General features: G+C 49.5%; 1 protein-coding gene across 13 annotated transcripts in view; it reads left to right on the plus strand.

Moving 5' to 3' along the window:
• The window catches only part of RBFOX1 (RNA binding fox-1 homolog 1), a 2,209,300-nt gene that overhangs the window by 11,694 nt on the left and 2,178,886 nt on the right, over positions 1-18,720 (plus strand). For 5 of the 13 annotated variants that reach the window (XR_009497779.1, XM_059898907.1, XM_059898900.1 and 2 more), the window contains exon 1: positions 862-1,112. The exons of 1 other annotated variant lie outside the window; for it this stretch is intronic. Coding sequence is in view for 11 of the 12 variants with exons in the window: in XM_059898907.1 (XP_059754890.1) it covers positions 903-1,112 (210 nt within the window). In the remaining variant the exon portion in view is untranslated. Of the gene's footprint in view, positions 1-860; positions 1,113-18,720 lie in introns of those variants that run through there. 7 more of the 13 variants (XM_059898899.1, XM_059898903.1, XM_059898906.1 and 4 more) reach the window with 3 other exon arrangements.

An 18,720-nucleotide genomic window follows, 5' to 3' on the forward strand; every position in this document is an offset into this window, starting at 1 on the left:
TCCTGCATGCCTGGTCCCCGACAACCTCTCCACCCACCACACCACTCTCCACTCACCCACACTGCTGCAGCCCCACAGGCTTCTTGCCTCCCTCTCAGCCTCTGGGCTTTTGCGTGTGCTGTTCCCTCTGCCTGAACACCCTTCACCTGGCTGAGAACTACTCATCTTGTACACCTCCATTCAGTGTTCACTTCCTCTGCCTTTCTCCCAGCCCCAGACCTTCTGAGGCTCTTCTGTTTTAGGTTCCTGCATCCCCAGCACATTCCTCTGCAGCCCTTTGCCCCGTTGGCAATGTCAGTCAATCATCGCCTTCCCCCCCAGGCGCTGGGCTCCACCGGGCAGAGACAATGCCTGCCATGGTCACCATTGTAACCCCCTCCCGCATTGCCATGCCTGGTTCATAGCGATGCTCAATAAACATCCTTGATAGCTAAGCACAGCTTCTAAAGATGGTGCCTTTGTATTAAGCACATCATTCTCCAGGCCGAATTCTCCTTGTGTTTTGAGCAGCTTCTGTTTTCCAGCCACATCCAAACCATTCAAGATGCAGAACAGTACTGAGGGACCAGGGTGTCCATCCTCGCAGGACGTTGGAGAAGTGGACGTCTGCTTGTCCCTACTCCCCTCCCTTCCTTGGTCAGGGAGACCGTCTGTGTGTGAGCTGCGGGCCAGGATTTGCCTGAGCGGGCCTCTTCCACGCGTGCCCGCGGTGCACGCGAGCAGCCAGCAGGTGGCGGCAGAGAGACAGGAGTGGTCCACAGAAGAGCCCAGCTCAGAGCCGAGCCGCGCGAACCCACCGAGCCCGCGCTCAGAAGCCAGATCTCCCACCGACAGGCCGCTGGTTTCGGAAGGCTGCTGGGTCCTTCCTCTCTCCCAAGTGCAGGCAGAGCCCCCCTGGAGCTATGGCCAGCCCTTCCGGCAGCCCCGAGGACACGGGCAAGCTCAGAGGCAGGGATGGCCGGCAGAGGCGGGAGGAGGAGGATGCCCCTCCGGAGGAGAAGAGGTTGAGGCGGGGGCTGGAAGGAGGAAGCGCAGCGAAGGAGGAAGGAGAAGACGCGCCACGACTGGGCAGGGAAGAGACCGGCATCCAGACAGGTGTTGAAGACAGAGGTGTAAGTGAGCGGGGGGCGCAGGAGGGACGGGGGCTGGGGGGTGGGCAGGGATGCTCCCCGTCGGCGGTCAGGTCTAAGTTGATAATTGGGCAGCAACTCCTGCGGGCGGGCGGGCGCGGTGTGACAGCTTGTGGGGACCTCCTGAGAAACTAGATGCTCCGTCGTTGGTGGCAACTCCCTTCTTGTTTATGTAGGATCGACTTGCTGATTCTCCCACGACGTCGTCGCTGGCTGGGAGACCCGCGGGCTCTGCGGTTGTCCAAAAAGGGAGGGGGAGCTCTGTGTCCTGGGGGCGTCCTGAAGGGAAAGGAGGCGGGGGTTTACTCTGAGCAGCCCTCACTCTGCACACCCCATCCTGGGCAGAGCTGTTTTAGGCGTCTCTCTGGGACTTTGCTGGTTGCCTTCCATCTGGTAAGGGGCTTGGGTGGGAAGTACCGGGCACAGGCTCTGCAAACCCTGCCCTGTCAGCGTGTGTGCCGGCGGCAGCTCACCAAGCTCCTCACCTGCCCCTCGTCTTCCTGTCACTGCTCGCCAGGCTGGCTGGGCAGGGAGAGTTGAGAGAGAAGGCAGGTGGCTTCCAACCCTGAAGTCACTCTTCTCTCCCCATCCCTCCAGAGAAGGACAGTGAAGCAAAGTTCTGTGCATCCCCTCAGGTGCTGCCTAGCTCTGGTCCCCGCTAGCCGAGGGTACGTGTGCGGGTGATTTGTAGCATATGTGCGTGGGTATGTGAGTCACCAGGTGTGTGTGGGATGGAGCTCCGTGGCCAGCTTGACCTCCCTGGCCACTGCTTTCTGCTTCCTCTTCTGAATCTTCCAGTTGTGACCTGGCTGACCTTACATTTGGGGGTCACAAGTGTCTGGAGAACAGATGAGGGCTGGCTGGACAGCTGTCCCCGTGGTGAGGGCTGCCACCTTGAGAGTTTTAAATTGATAATGGGTTTGACCTTTTTGTTTCTTCCAAACGTTTTTATTCTTGACCATTTGCTTGGCTGAGCTCGTCTTAAAAATTTGATTTGTGACTAGTGAGCCCCACAAGGGAGAGGTCCCCTTGTTTCTCCTGAATTCACGCAGGCGGCAGCAGCCTGCCTCGCGTTCACTAGGCTGCATCAAAGCCCGGCTGACTCCCAGGCGCTGCTTCAGAGCCCTCACCTACCCGTGGCTGTGATTGTTCAGATCATGGGCCACCTGGACACCAGAACCAGGAGAATTTCTCTCTGAGATGCCAGGAGAAGGATAATATTTATGGAAGGTTTATTGGGACACATCGTGGAAAGAGTGGGAAGGGATGTGTCGCAGTGTGGTGAGAGGAGAGGTCCCAGGTCTGAGACACAATTATGTGGGCCGTGCAATGCTGTGAAACTTCCACTGTCAGAAGCCCTCCCCTCCTCCTGTCACCTCCCTCTTTTACGTGGAACTTTGCCAAAGACCAGGACACCAGAATGGAATGAAGTGACTAAGTGCAGTGGGATGCTTAGGAATGTGGGTTTGGAGCTAGTCTACTTGGGTGTGAATCCTGGTTGTGGCCCTCCTAAACTGGGTGACCGGGGGCAAGTGACTTAACCTCTCTGAGCGTTAGTGTTCTCAGTGGTGCAAAGGACATGTCAATAGGCCCTGTTTCATGGGGTTATTGTTCCTGAGGTTAAGTGAAGGTTATCCATAGAAAGCACTTAGCATTGCACCTGGTGTGTAGTATGTGCTCAATGAATGTGATTTAGTGCTGAAATTCTCTCTGTGCACCTTGCTTGCAGCCATGTTTGGTTCTGGGAGTTCATTACAAGAGATAAGGATCTTAGGCAAGACTCTCCATGGTAAATGCCTTTTGGAGGTTAAAGGATTTATGTGCAGAGGATGACATTTTTAAAAGGCAGAAACCCCACTAAACTTTTTGGTTCATGAAGGGAAGTGGGGATACCATGGTTTGAAGGGTTATGTCATAACTGGACAGAAATCGTCCTTGTTTTCTGAAACTGAATACGATTCTCTCCTTTTGGGACACCTGGATCTTCTGGGGACAGTGGCTCCTCACGGAGCTGGTGTCTTGGTTTTCAAGTTTAAAGGCTGGCCAAAGCACAGGCTGCCCAGAATGCCCACCAGACAGATTTCTTTTTTTTAGTTTCTATAGGAATATTCTCTTTAAAGAACCTAGAAGCAGTTTCAGGCTGGTGCCAGGAGCAGCAGCTATTTCTTTAAGGAGGAGAGCCATTTCTTCATTCACAGACCACGTTCAGATGCATCAAGAAAAACAATGCTTCTTCATGGGATTTTGTCTGTCTAGACCATTAGCTTGGCTGAAATGTCAAAATCATCTTTGTTCTTTAGTAGCAGATTATTTTTGGATGTAGATCATTTTGGGCTTTTCTCTGCAGAAGCTGCATGGGCAATACCTCCGTGTCCATGTTGTATCTAGATGTTTTTAAGGATAAAATACCCTTTCCCATTACTGTATCCAGTGCTCTGGATGGTTGAGGTTTACATGTGACTGGTTGTCCCTCAGAGTGGCTCCTGGGCTCGGGCCTTGTCTTTAAGCAGAGTGTTGCTTCCTCTTCTGGCTGCTAGGGGATGCTTTTAGGAGCTAAACTGGAGCCCCAGGATGCCGCTCAGCACCCGAGTCCTGCTGGATGTGCGGTGGAAGGAGGGTGTGTGACTAGTGAGGGCTGACCCTCCACCGGGGATCAGAAGTTTTACAGTCTTTTTGCCCCCTCCAGGACCGGTGATGCTGAGAGGGTATTGAAGAACTGGTCCTCCCAGAGCCTTTATTGATTCCTTTAGAGAGACCCCAGGGTGAATCTGACCCACAGCTCTTCCTGGAAGGAGAGAAAAGTCTTTCCTGTAGGTAATTGGTTATCAACCTCAGGTGTTTGTTCAGCTTTTCCCAAGATCAGGCAGCTTGGCATAGATTTCTGAGTTGTTGCTGAGCAGAGTTGAGCTTTCAAGGGTAATAACTCATCGGAATTCCCGAAATCCCCTGATGGACTCTCCACTCAAGAGTCCCTGGGGTTGAGACTAGAGCAGAAGGTTGTTGTCAGCATGGGGCTCCCTGTAGGGGTGAATCCAGACTGTAGGTCTTTCCCCTTCTTGCTGGTGATGGTCTGCACCTGGATATCTCAACTTTGGCACTGTTGATATCTGGGGCCAGATCATTCTCTGTTATGGGCAGCTGTCCTGTGTATTGTAGGGATGCTTAGCATCATCCCTGGCCCCCACCCACTAGATACCTGTAGCATGGATACCCTACCCCCAGTTGCGACAACCCAAAGGGTCCTCAGACGTTGCCTGTGGTAGCAGGAGCAGGCAGTCAAAATCACCTTGGCTTAGAGCCACGAGTCTACACTTGCAAAAAATATTTCAGAGTGTGGGTGTTGAGTTTGGGTCTCTGCTGTACCACTTATGAGCTATGTGGCCTTGGGAAGTTTATACAACCTCCAGGGGCCTCAATTTCCTCATCTATAAAATGGAGATAATCTCAGTGACAGGTTATGTATGCATTCAATAAAACAACAAGATAATAAATAGAAAATGCTTGGAATAGCATTTAGACACAGAAAAAGCACAAAACAAATGGTCATCTCCGTTTTTAATTATTTGGGTGAATCAGACTCCGTCCTCCATCCCCTTATCCATTGGTGACATGTAACGGGGGACACCGTCCACCTAAACCTCAGATTGGATTCGGGTAGCACCTCAGCTTTCTGCATGGAACTCATTGACATCCCCCAATTTCCTCCTTGGTTCTGGGGGTGCAGGATTCCAGGGAGCAGGGGTGTGGGTAGGCAGGCCAGATGGCAGGAGGGGTTCACTTCCACAGTGGAGAGTTCCAAAGCTGACTGCCAAGACAGGGCGTTTGGACCAACATCTGGGTTTCAGGATTCCCGTTTGAGCACAGTGGGACTCCACAGGGTGGAAGCTCTCTCTGCTGAGATATAGATATTTCCCTGGTAACGATCTCTCAAGCTGACATGAAGACATGGCCACCCACTGGAGCGCGGTGTGTCTGCCACAGCTCTTCTGTAATTTATGAGGCAAGCATCTGTGGAATGCTGTGCTGGAGAGGGAAATGGCAGGAGGTTTCCTCGTCCTCCAGGGGCCAAGAGTGGGGTGCAGGATGGTGGAGGGTCCTTGGAGGAGGAAGAAGCATGGAGGGTATTCCTTTCAGCAGGAACAGAGAGGCACAGGCTGCATACTGGACAGTTCAGACCCCTCAGCCCCTGGGGAGGTGGCTGCCTTTGTGTCTGGAGTAGTTTTAGCTGTGTTGCCCTTGGCTTTAATCATTTCAGAAATATTTAACCCCAGTGCTAGCAAACTGGAGCTTGATTTGGGCTTCTCAGCTGGAAAGAGTTGGACTGCAAGCCAGTGTCTTCCTAATTTAAAAAATTTCAGCAAGATGGTCATTGTCCCTTTGGGTCCTCTAGAACATGACTTGGAGCTCAGGGAACACGAGGGAGACCATTTTGGGGGCTGGGACAGGAGTCTTTGCCAAGGATGCTTGTGGCCTGGATGATGGCGGTGGTGGTGGTGGTGGCGGTGGAGTTGTGTACCTGAATTGAGGACCTTGAGTTGTGTACCTTATGAGATACATTTCAAAGGATTTAGGATCTATTGGGTATTGGGAATGAGCAAGATGCAGAGTCAAGTCGACCTCCAGAAAGGCAGGGAAGACCATAAATTTGATTCTGGACTCTGGCTGACGTTGCTCTGAGACCCAGGTGGCAACATCTAATGGATAAATCGGTCGGGGATGGAGATTCAGACTTGAGGGTCATCAGTGTTGATGGTAGTTGAGGCCAAGAGGACACCCGAGATTGACTGGGGAAAGAAGAGGAGTGGCAAGAGAAGGGGTTTTACTATAAGCCTGGGAAGTCTTAATGATGAGAGGAGAAGAATCCATGAGAAAGGTTGGAGGACCAGCAGGCAGAGAATGTGTGGCTCCACAGACAGGAGAGGGAGAAAGACAGGGGTCATTTGTATTGAAGAGAGCCCATTGGATTTGGCTCTTGCTGGAATTTTAATAGAGGCCAACTGGGGGGTGGAGTACAAAGATTCACCCTAAGTCTGGACACTCTAGCACCCAACTACAGTGTGTGCAATGAAACAAAGGACACTCCATGGTCTTGACACTCTTGCAAAACTATAGTTCGTGTGTGTGTGACTCCAAAGCCTCTGTCCTCTTAAAACACTCAGCTGTCACTTTTCCATGCTACCTTGGAAAAGGACCCAGCCTTGGTGGAGAGCCCTGCCCTGGCTGTGTTCCTCGGCACAAGATGATGTCATGGGGAGACCCTCACCTCTCTACATTGGGGGCCACTTGCCTTTTTCATTCCTTCTCCAAGTGTTTGAGCAGCTCCTATGGTGCCAGGTGCCAGGCTAGGTGCTCTTCTACAGGATGGATCAGTCCCTGTTCTCCTGGAAACCCTACTCTAGTGGAGGAGACAGATTCTGGTCCATGGGCCTAAGCCACCCCCCACCTGTGTTTGTAAATAAAGTTTTATTGACACACAGCCACACCCATTTATGTGCATATTGTCTGTGGCCACTTTCCTGCTGCAGTGGGAGAATTGAATAGTTGGAGCATAGACTGTATTGCCCACAAAGCTGAAAACATTTACACTGAGAATCTCAGGTGCAGGGTTTTGCACCCCCATGGTGTCCCATGGGGGCATGAGTACAGCGGCCCTTGAAATGCACACAGTTCTGAGCTGGGTTTGCTACAAGTACCCACCTTGTGGGACCCCAGAGGAGACGGAGTCAGCTCCCCTACTCTCAACTTTTTGGGTCTTTGGTGTCAGGCGAAGAACTGAGATTCTGAGTGGGCTTTCCTTATCCCTGTGGCCGGGCACCAGGCTAGTGCTGTCTGACTTTTGGATGGGGGCGAGAAAGGAGGGAGGGAATGGTGACTTGGTGGCCCCCTCCTAAGCCTCTCTCTAAGATTGGTCCCCAGTGAGTGTTCAGGGTCCCACTTTGCACAGCTGCCAAAATCTGGTGAGGTCAACCTTCTTGGCGCTGTGACTCTGGGGTACAGAGCCTCCAAATCACTAAGAAGAGAGAGAAAAGAACGGTGTTTTTTTTGCAAGCACAAGAACTTGGGTTATTGAAATTAACATTTACCCCAAAGTTTTATAATGTCTGGGCATGCATATTTAAGCATCTGCTTCAAAATCTCTCACTAATAAGCAGATGGTGCATTTAATTCCCCCTTTTTTTGTTCTCTGAGCAATACACGGCTTCCTGCACTGCGTTCCTTGCAGGCAAACTGCACATGGAGGTGACAGTACTTCTGACCATCAGCACAGATCCCCCGAGAGGCCACTGAGAGCCCTGTATTTGTGGGGCTGTTGTGAGGAGGAGCTGGCCTTTTCCCTTATCAGCTCCAGCGGGAAGTTGTCAGGTTACTCACAAGTCCACAAGGCTCCTGCCTTTGCTTTTCCAGAGAGTCTCAGCTGCATCTGAACCCTAGACCTCACTGGCCAGAGAGCCAGTGTCCCAGGCAGGGTGCAGTCTGAAGGGGGAGGGGGCCTGGGAAAAGCTGCAGGGGAGGAACTCCAAAGAGTGGGTAGAGGCAAACAGGCAGAGAGAAGAGCCGGCATGCAGAAGCAAGGACCTTGAAGCCACAAAGGAGAAAGGTGGATTTCCAAAAACAGAGAGAAGAGTAGACACTATTAACGTGCTCCAAGTGTGTCTGGGTTTTGTGAATTTTGCTTGTTTCCTTCCCCCTGGCTCATCTCACTGTGTTCCAGGGTGTCATAGAAACAGGCTCTCAGGGGCTCTGTGCAGCTCCCGGTTCTGAGGGTCTTTGGGGAACGAAGGGGCTGCCCAGTGGGTTCCCTTGGCTCTGTGGCCCCTCCTGCCTGGTCCTTCCACCCTTGACTGTGTGCGGACCCGCCTTGCCTTGCCTGTCAGACCTCCTTCTGGGAGAAACCTGGGCAGGGCTTGTGTCTTTGCTGTGGGGCTGTGTCTTGTGTCTCTGCATATGGAAGACTTTGTGACTTGGAAACGTGTTGGCTTAAATTGGAAGGCGTGTGATGCCTGCGAGGGAAAATCTACTGCCCTTTTCATTTTTCGTTTTGATTCCGTGTTCTGTGTTGTCCTGATGGAGTGGTAAGCCCTGGCCTCTAGGAATGGGGCTGGATGAAAGCATCTACATGGTCTGAGTATAATTCCTTGGCTTTTGTTCTGCTTATTAGCAATACACATTATTATTTGCTCATTGTAAAGAATTTTAGCAATACAAGTATATATAAAACAAAAAGCAAACAACTCTTTTATCTGCCTCTCTTCAGCCTTGCTTCCCAGAGGTGACACCAGGAGGGGAGGGGTTGACATATACCCTTCCACACCTTTCTCTTTGTATTCAAGCATATATAGTTGCACATAAATAGTTTAATCTTTTTAAAATAAAAATGGGATAATGCTCCATTTACTGTCTGGAAAAGCTTCCTTTTCACTCAGTGATGTGTCTTTGGCATCATCTCATGGTGAAACCTGGGCTCCACCTTGCTCGTAAGGCAGTTATTCTGCTGTGTGGATGCACTGTAATTTATTTGGCCGACCCTAGATTGATGGGTCTTTGAATGGTTCCTGCTTCCTCCCTGTTGCAGATGGCGTTGTGATGAATATCCTGGCACACATTGCTTGGGGTTCTGTGCCTGTGCTTCTCTAGTAAGTGTCTAGGGCCAGGATATCCATGGGCAGAGGGGGATCTGTGCTGAATTTGCATCCTGGTTAAATATCTCCCTGCCTCCCCAGCCCCACAAGACTCACACGTACCATCCTCTATAGGGGTCACCCTCTGAAGCCTGAAGGGCACTGGTCAGATGGCATTGGCCGCCTCACTTCCACTGGGGTCAGTCTACACCCTGCTGCCCCTGGGGGCCCAGCAGTCTCACCAGCTCCTCCTGGCAGGACCTGGCTTCTGACTGTGGCAGGTGGCCTCACCCGAGGGAAAGTTCACTTTCCCAAACATTCTTGGTTATGTTACTGCAAGTTCCAAGGTTGGCATGTGCCTCCTTTAGACCTTGCTGCTTCCCACCTGTGTGCCCTTGAGCAAGCCATTTCAGCTCTCTGATCTCAGTTTCCTCAAATGTAAAATGGGGATAATACAACAATGAAGGCTGCCTCCTTGGCTGTTGGGAGGATTCAAGGAAATGACCACCACTTCTGCGATGTTTGGCTTGTTGTGCACGTTCAGCCAGTGCTGGGCAGGTCATTGCTGAGTTTTCGGCATGCTGGTCTGTGGCTTTACCAGGGGTATGTTTTTTGTGTCGAGTCCAATGCCAGGCCCTTAGTAGCTGCTCAGTAAACACTTAGTGAGTGATTGGCAGGGACGGAGATTGGGGCGGAGGCAGCGGGAGCAGACGAAAGGCAGCGGGCTCATTAGTGAGCCCCCAGCTAGTGGGCTCCAAGATGAACCTCCGTCCTCAGAGCCCCTTGCCCCTTGCTATACTTGCCAAGCACACAGGGCTCTGCTGTGTCTTCCAGGCCAGAGCCCAGGCAGGTGCCGGTCAGTGTCCTGGTGCATCAGGGCACCTCCAGCCCCAGCTTGGTCCTGGATGCCAAGTGGCCCCAAGGTGGCCGGGACTCTGCTGGTTCTGAGCCCAGACACAGAAGACAGGGAAGTGGGGGGGGCAGCACCCACAATTTGACCCTTTTTTTCCCCTTTGCTTTGGACCCTGCGAGGCACGTGGGCTTGTATGTGTGCATGTACTTGTGTGTGCCTGTATGTTGGTGTTCTTGTTTGTGTGTGACCTTCTCTGTGAGTTTCCAAGTCTTGGGTTGTTTGTGCCAGATTACATGCAGGAGGTCCAGTTAAACTTGACTTTCAAATTAACATTTTTTTTTAAATAAGTGTATCCCAAAGCAATATTTGGGACATACTTACACTAAAAAATAATTCGTTGTTTATCTGAAATTCAAGTTTGAACGGCATCCTGTCTTTTTACTTGCTACGTCTGGCAATCCTGTGGGGGGTTGTGGGTATGTGTTGGTGTATCTCCACATGAGGGACTGTCTGTAGGCACCAGGATAGGGATGGAATGGGAAGACCGTCCAGGGCCGCTTAGTGGCCCAAAGTCTGTGGGGTTGGATGCTCTGGTCCCTGGGCCTGGGCAGTGCTCCCCAGCACCTGCCTCCACCTGCCACCTCCATTGGTTTCTCTCCCATCCCTCTCTAAACACAGGGCAAAAGCTGCCCCATCCACCCTCGTTTGGAACACAGCCGCCCAGCCAGACGAGATGCAAACAGCGTGCCAGATGGCTGCAAAGCTTTCCCCAGCTCCCTCTGGAAGGGGCCTGCAGATGAAATGGATGCCCTCGTCTGCACGGCTCCCCCTTCCAGAAAAGCCGGGCCGACAGACACTCCTCCTTCCTGGCAATTAAACTGCCCCGTGTTTTGCCAAACAAATAAAGCCCTTCATTTCCACCATAAACTTGTTCACACGCGCGGGCTGATTGATCCACCAGCGTGCCTGATTCATCAGCTCTCTCGCTGGGTGGGATGAGAGGCTCTTCTCTCAGGCCCCAGTGAAGAGCTGCCTAATTTCCATCTGAAAGACTCGGTAGAAACCAACCACAGCATTGGAAGAAAGCTGCCTCTTCCCCCTTGGCAGGTTCCTCGTTTTTCTTGACATTTGACTCTGATTGAGGGGGCATTTGCATCCGGCTGGCTGGGGGCTGTCAAGGAGGATGTTGGACTTGGCCTCTGAGTCCACTGCAGCCCTTCATGGGAAAAGCCAGGAAGGAACCTTGTCCTGTGTTACTGTTAAGTCTTTTACTGAACTCGTTATAGACAAGGTCTCTGTTTCCTTGCAGCTCCTCTGTGAGGCAGGTGCTGTGATCATCTGCACGCTCACTTGCTCTCTCTAGTGTCTTTCAAGCTCCTGTACACATGCTATGCTCTTTTCTGCCACAGGGACTTTGCACATCCTGCTCTCTCTGCCCGGAGAGCACTTTCCCCCCCGCCCCTTCACCTGGTAAACATCTCATCTGCCAGCTGAGTCACCACTGCCTCAGGGCAGCCTGACCACACTAAGTCACAGCAACTCCTGTTACCTGTTCTTATAGCACCAGCTGTCTCTCTGTTTAGATTTGGCCCAACTAGAGATAACTGTTTCTTTGGGCATGACTCTTTGATGAATATCTGCCTCCTTCTACACTACGATGACCATGAGGGTAGGGGCCATGCTTGTTCTTGATTCTCACTGTGTTTCTGGTGTTTAGCATATGTCCAGGTAGAATTTGATTAATGAATGAGGCATACCCATTTTACAGATGAAAAAACTGAGGCTCAGGAAAATTACACAATTTGCCTGGTGTTATGCAGTCACTCAGAGGTGGGGCTGGATTTGAACCCACCTGGTTGGTCTCTGGGTTCATGCTATTAATGTGGTAACTCTCCAACTGCAGAAGTGAGAGAGATTATGCAGGACATGTGTTGCCAGAATCCCAGGCGTCCTCTAGAAGGTGATGTAGGAACATATCTGCCTATGGACCTTTTTACCGTTGCATAGAATGCCCCATTAGGCATTGCATAGAATGCCCCATCTTTCTGTCTTACCCTTAGCAAAGGCCTTTGTAATATTTGAAGAGCAGTTGTCGGTGTGGGAGGATGGAGCCTATATCATATTTGGATCTCATGGTCTGCCATGGCCCCCTGATCTTCTTTAGCTTCAGTTATGCAAAATCCACACTGTCTCTTTTGGTAGATGTTCAGTTTCTTTTCCCCCTTCAAGTTTGCTTAAAACTTGATTCCACAACTGAGGCCTGCTCCCTAGCCCCATCCCTTACCCAGGTTGACTTGGATTTTGTCAACAACTACTCCAGCCTTTGGTGAAGGCCAGATTGAAGGAAAGCCTTAGAAAAGAGGATGTGTGAAGAAAGTGAAGCTACCTGATGGGTGGGCAGTCACTAGGGTCAATCCAAAGGCTGGAAGAAGGGCTGACTTGGAGAACTGGAGGAGTCTCAGGGCTGAGGGTCAGGTCCAGGTTGACTAAAGGGGCTGAGTCTGCCGGGGAGAACTTCGAGTATTTAATAAACCCCTCCTTCTCCTCATGGGTGGGGAATAATTGATGAGACTGCTAAATTTGATGGGGATTAAAGATCCTTTGGTGGAATTTACCTAGAATGCCAACAGTGTGACACCGCCAAGGCATTGATTATTGATTGCCCAGCTGTCATCAGTTCATCAGCCTTCAGTTCTAGACGTAATTTACATTAATTATCAATGCAAGTTTTTACTTTCCTAGTCAATAAAAGGGGTGTTCAGAGAGCAGTGACCAAGGCTGGGCACTACCCAAAATGATGTGTATTTCCTGGGCAAGCTTCTTGCCTGCTCAGCCACAGGTGGAAATGCATCCTAAATAACTCATTTGGTTCTTTAGAGGGCTCTGAATAAATGGCAAACAGCTCAAGTCCATTCCTCTACCCATCCATCTACCCACCCACCCATCCATCCATCCACCCATCCACCCATCCACCCAACACTCCCCACCCTCCCTCCATCCATTCATCCACCCAATGCTCCCAACTCTTCCTCCATCCATCCATCCATCCATCCATCCACCCAACCCTCCCTCCCTCCTTCCCTCCATTCCTCCATCCCTCCATCCCTCCATCCATCCGTCTGCTTGTACCTGTGTTCATTTATTCAGTAAAGACTCATTAACCACCTAGTAGATTCTGGGAAGGCACCTACTCTAGTGGCTGAGAACACAGGCTAAACCTGGGCTCAAACCGAGTTCCACCACCTCCTAACTAACTCCTTAGGCAAATTACATAGTCTCTCTGTGGCTCAGTTTTCTCATCTGACAATTGGCTATTAATAACTCCTACTGTTGCAGGTATAGTGAGGATTAAATAAGGTGCCACATAAAAAGTGCATCATCCACACTCAATAGATATTAGGTTTTACCATTTATTCTTAATCTTTGTAGGTGCTTCAGCTAACATGGTGAGCATAGGGAAGACATGTATTTGAATAGGAGAAGGCCAGACAGTTATGGGGGGGGCCTGGACCAATCTTGGTGGCTCAGAGAAATGTTCCTTGAGGAACTGCTGTGTCAGCTGAGACTTGCAGGGTGGGTACCAGTTAGCACCTGGAGATCCCAAGACAGGGTGTGGTCAAGTAACCAGGGCCTGGCGGGGTTGGGTCCTGGTCCCCACTGGCAGAGTTGAGTGACCCAGCCTTTTTGTCCCCTCTGCCAAAAGTCCACCAGATCTGGGAGTGGCTCTGTTGGGCGGGGGCTGGCCATGATGGTTGGCCTTTACCCTTCATCACACTCCCTGTGTGGCATCTGGAAAGCCTGTGCCTCAGTCTCCTGTCTGGGGAGTGGGGTTAGGAATACCAAGCCTGCTTCCCTCCCAGGACTGTTAGGAGGATAAATGAGATGGTAAGTGAGGGCCCTTTGAAAATGAAAACATTCTGTTTGAATGCAAAGTGTTCTATGACGGATATTATCTATCCTGTGAAATCATTGTTGACCTTGAAAATGTCTATTCAAAAACTGAACGGAGTAGGGACTTCCCTTGTGGCACAGTGGTCCAATGCAGGGGACACGGGTTTGGGCCCTGGTCTGGGAAGATCCCACATGTCACAGAGCAACTAAGCCCATGTGCCACAACTACTGAGCCCGTGTGCTGCAACTACTGAAGTCCACGTGCCTAGAGCCTGTGCTCTGCAACAAGAGAAGCCACCGCAATGAGAAGCCAGCGTACCGCAACGAAGAGTAGCCCCTGCTCACCGCAACTAGAGAAAGCCCGCGTGCAGCAACGAAGACCCAACACAGCCAAAGATAAATAAATAAATAAACAAATTAAAAAACCTGAATGGAGTTAACCCTTCCTCCCTACCTACACTGGGGGAGGGGATCTGTCAAAGATTGTTGTTGCTATTTTACACACGGGGAGAACTAAGGAAGGTGCAGAAATGGGACCAGGATCCTGGACTCCTGACTCTGTTGGTGTAGGGTCTTAAATGAGTGAACTGCTTTGTATTCTTTCTACAGGGTTGCTCTGTAAGAAATATCCCTCATCTAATATTCAAAGGGGGACCTGAGACAGTTTCTAAAAACAAAAGTGGCTGTTGGGTGGGTTCAATTATCTCTACAACTGGGACAGCTCTGGGAATGAAGCAAGAGGAGACATCTTTGGAGTCAGAGGGATTTGGGTTTGAACCCCAGATTTTGACAGTTACAAGCTGGGAGAACTTGGGCAGGTTATTCAACATCTTGGAGCCCCAGTGACCTTGGAAAATAGGATGCATTGTATTAAAACTTGTAGGAAGACTCCCACCTGGCCCCTGTAGGCGGAGGGGTGACCAGCAGGGCAGGGTTTGAGTCTCACAGGTGCTCTGACTGACAACACCCACAGTCATTCCTACAAATGCTTCCCTGGCAGAGTTTTCTACGTATCAGGGATCATGCAGATGGGATGTTAACACAGTAGTCAGCACAGAAATCAACATTTGTGGGTTTATTTTAGTGCCTTTTTTGTTGTTCTCCATATTTCCATATTTCCCCAACCCTCAGGAGCATCAGAATCACATGGGAGAGGGTGTTTATTAAATATACGAATTCCTGGGGCTCATGCCCAGAGATTCTGATGCTTAGGGGCTCACCCCGGATGTATGGTTACAAAAGCTCCCAGGTGAGTCTCTTGTAGCAGGGCTGGCTCTGCCTTGGGGACCCAGTTTGGCAACCAGTCCTTGGCGCTACTTTGTTTAAATGTCAAGGTGGGCTCTTCTGCTCCATCTCGTATTATCCTCATTTGTATTCAAGCCTGTGTCTTCCCCCTGGACTGTAAGCTCCTTGATGTCAGGATTATCTGTCGTATTTGCATCAGTGAACCAAGGTTTCCATAGGTGCTCCGTGGAACAGCATTGCTTGCTGAATGGGGTCAGGCTCTAGGGAGGCGTGTGTGTGTGTGTATGTGTGTGTGTGATGTGAATCTTTGTTAAAAGAACCTTTTTGTTTTTCATCTGCATTTGCTGTGAGTCAGTGTGATTTACTCTAATGGCAGCCAGTGCAGCTTAAGCAAGGCTTTGCCCTGAAATGGAGCGAGGTTATGGATGGGCAGAGCAGCCAAAAGCAATTCCTTGGAAAAGCTTCAGTGTCATCCTCACTAACTGAACTCAAATTTTCACTTCCTTTTAACACTGCCATGAGGGCCATGTTGATTCTCCTGTGGAATGGGTACTATCAAATCGCCTGTACAAGTGTATGTGAGTAACTGGGATTGGGTTTGGGGATGGATGCATTTCATCTGTGAACAAAAATAATGGGATAGGTGTCATCATTGGTTACCACCGTGTGTGAGATGGGACTTGGCATCCAAAGGAGGAGCCTCCTTTACATCCTCAACCTTGATCAAACTGTTTCTGAATTCCTCACACACACAGTCAGTACCATGATTGGTACTGATTGGATAATACCTCAGTTTCTTCCTCTGCTGGGTAGGAAAATAAACTGTGGAAACAACTTCTCGAGGGTCCTTTCTTTTGTATCAGAGCTTCTCATGCTGGCCTTAGAACACCTGTGAGGGAATATCTGAGGTGGTTTCTAGACCTACAGTTTCAAGGTCCCACCTTTTTGAATCAGAATCTCTGATGCTGGGACCACAAAATGAACTGATAACTCAGGAAGTTTGTAATCAAGTAGGGAGATCAGAAGTGTATATGAGTAAGTATAATACAGAGTAGGTTAAAAAACCAATACCTTGATTTTTAAATTTTTTATTATTTAAAAATTTTTTTTGGCCATGCTACGCAGCGTACGGGATCTTAGTTCCCTGACCGGGGATTGAACCCATGCCCCCTGCAGTGGAAGCACAGAGTTTTAACCACTGGACCATCAGGGAAGTCCCTACCTTCGTTATTTTTAACGAAATAGGTGTTTAAAAAATTCAAGGAATACAGAAAAGTACAAGAAAGAAAGAAAAATCACCTCAAATCTTACCACCCCAAGAAACGAACCTCCTTACTATAAAGTGAACATCATCCCAGACTCAGACTGTATACAGATGGAAGGTTGGCTAGAGAGATGGACAGACACTTCTGATCAGACAAAATGGGATTTTTTAAAAGAAAAGGTACTACATTTACTGTTGCATAAACGTAATTGAAGAAAAAGAAACTGAAGTGACCCTGAGGTACCTGGAGATGCGTGTAGGGTCCAGGCTGATGAGGAAGGCAAAGCAAGAAGGGTGGTGAGGTTGTGAAGAGCAGATTTAGAAGGGAGGAGGGGGTGAGGGAGGTGGGAGACAAGCAAACGTAGCTAGAGTGGGAATTCTAGATCTTGAGACCAGATGGCTTTACAGTGATGATGAAAATCAAAGTGGGGGCATTAGAATGAAGCTATAAAGCCCCCGTTTGAGGCTGGGATGCATAGATGCTCCCTGTGAATGTCTGCTCATTGATGGTGAGAAATGTGAGCATCCTGGCCCTGCCAGATCTTTCCTAGGGACTCTGTGCTCTATTCCTGGGGCCTTTTTATCACCTGGCTCAGAGCAGTGGTCCCCCAAATGGTATTCTTTGTACCATGACCATTCTATGTAAAATGTTCATGGGTCAAGGATGAAATGAAAAACAACTGGGAAAATGTTGTGGGAATGTGCACATTGGTGAAAAATTGCTTTTTATCCTTTCTGGGGGATTGTTCTTTATTTTGAAGTGATGTCTGTTCTGTTCAATTTTATTTGGCATTTTTGGATTTTTTTTCTTTCCTGAAATGCTATGGGGTAGAAATGTCTAATACTTACTCATATCCAGTTCTTGTCTCCTTCTTGGTAGTGGGAGGATGACACCCTCTTCCTCCATTTCCCTCAGTGAGGCGCGGGGAGGGATGTGACTAGTATTGGCCAATGGGCTGGGGCAGAAGTGCGGTGTGTGGGTTCTAGGCTGGAGCATTTAACACCTAGTGCATGGTCTTCTGGCTGTCTTCCTTCTGCTGCCCTGACGGGTGATGGAACCTCTGTTAAGTTCAACGTGGAAACAGAATCCCTTCCACCCTGCTCCTTGACATGGAATGCACATGAAGCGTGAGTGAGAAAAGCAACTCCTAAATGTCCTAAAAGTGGCACTGACACTTGGGGGTGGTTTGTTATTGCACCAAAACCTAATCCAGGTTGATTGATTATGGTAGTATTTTTTTTTGGGGGGGGTGAAATTGGTAGCTTAAAAATGTCCTTTCTTAACCTCACCAACCCTCCAAAAAAAGGGGAACATTATGTTGGTTCCCAAAATTAAAAAAATATTTTTTGGCTTATGAAGTAGAACAATCTGGGAGTCAAGCGTAGAGAACCACAGTGTGGAGTATCTACAAGCCCAGGTTATTTCCCTTAGCCAAGTTGTGGAGAATTTCTGTCTTTCCTATTCCACATTCCAGGGACTCTTTTTCTTTTAATATTAACATATTTGTGTTATTATATTTTTGGCTGCATTGGGTCTTCGTTGCTGCTTGTGGGCTTTCGCTAGTTGTGGTGAGAGGGGGCTACTCTTTGTTGCGGTGCGCGGGCTTCTCATTGTGGTGGCCTCTCTTGTTGCGGAACACGGGCTCTGGGCGGGCTTCAGTAGTTGTGGCACGGGAGCTCAGTAGCTGTGGTTTGCGGGCTCTAGAGCTCAGGCTCAGTAGTTGTGGCACACGGGCTTAGTTGCTCCACAGCATGTGGGATCTTCCTGGACCAGGGCTTGAACCCGTGTCCCCTGCATTGGCAGGCGGATTCTTAACCACTGCGCCACCAGGGAAGTCCTTCCAGGGATGCTTGAAGAGACTTTGGTAAAATGTTACAGCTGAAATGGTGCTGGGAGCCGCGGACTACCTTGACTCAGTTCTAGGGGTAGAATCCCTTCCTGCTTCAGAAGGAGCTTCGTGCCCTTGTGATAGTTCAACCCTTTAGAGGGATTCTGTACTAATTACATTAAAACATGGCCATGGCTTCTGCTTCGTTGTCCCCCAAATTAAACACCTCAATCACACAAACACACCCTGTCAGATTTAGTGCAACTGATTCCCAACTGTCACTAAGGACAAAATTAGCTTATATTTCTTCCAGTTCAACTGAAAGAAAATGGACAATAAAATGCTGATCAATATGTGCAGCTCAGGAAGTACAGCCTGCTTTGAGATGCAGAAGTGCTTGTTTTAAAAATCTATACTCTTGAGTAAAGAAAAAAAAATCCATCTCTCTTTTCTAGAGGGGGAAGACTGAGAGCTGGGCTTAGCAACAGCTTGACCGTCGGAGTCTGAATTAAACCAATAAAATAGACGTTCCCCTGGAAAGAAGGGTGCATTTCTGCTTTTCTGGAGGACCATGCTTTTATGGTGAAGTTTGCTCTCTGTCTTTGGTGGTGTGTGTGTCTCCGGGTGTGTGTGTCTGTGGGTGGATGTCTGCATGCAAATGACAGTGTGTACCTGTGTGGGTGTGTGCAAAATGCCCATACGAACCTCAGCTTTGCGGGAATCTTAGGGCCTTGAGTCCAGTGGATGCCATTTTAAGAAAAATCACTCAAAAACAAGACAGAAAGAATTGAAATCAAATCCCAGCTTTAAAAGCCCAGGTTTGTGGGCAGCTCTGGATTTTCTTTGTTTGGGAGTCTACCTGCCTCCATATGACATTTTTGCTTCTTTT

This window comes from Balaenoptera ricei, chromosome 15 (genome assembly GCF_028023285.1).
Source record: "Balaenoptera ricei isolate mBalRic1 chromosome 15, mBalRic1.hap2, whole genome shotgun sequence".
In the NCBI taxonomy this organism is placed as follows: domain Eukaryota; kingdom Metazoa; phylum Chordata; class Mammalia; order Artiodactyla; family Balaenopteridae; genus Balaenoptera; species Balaenoptera ricei.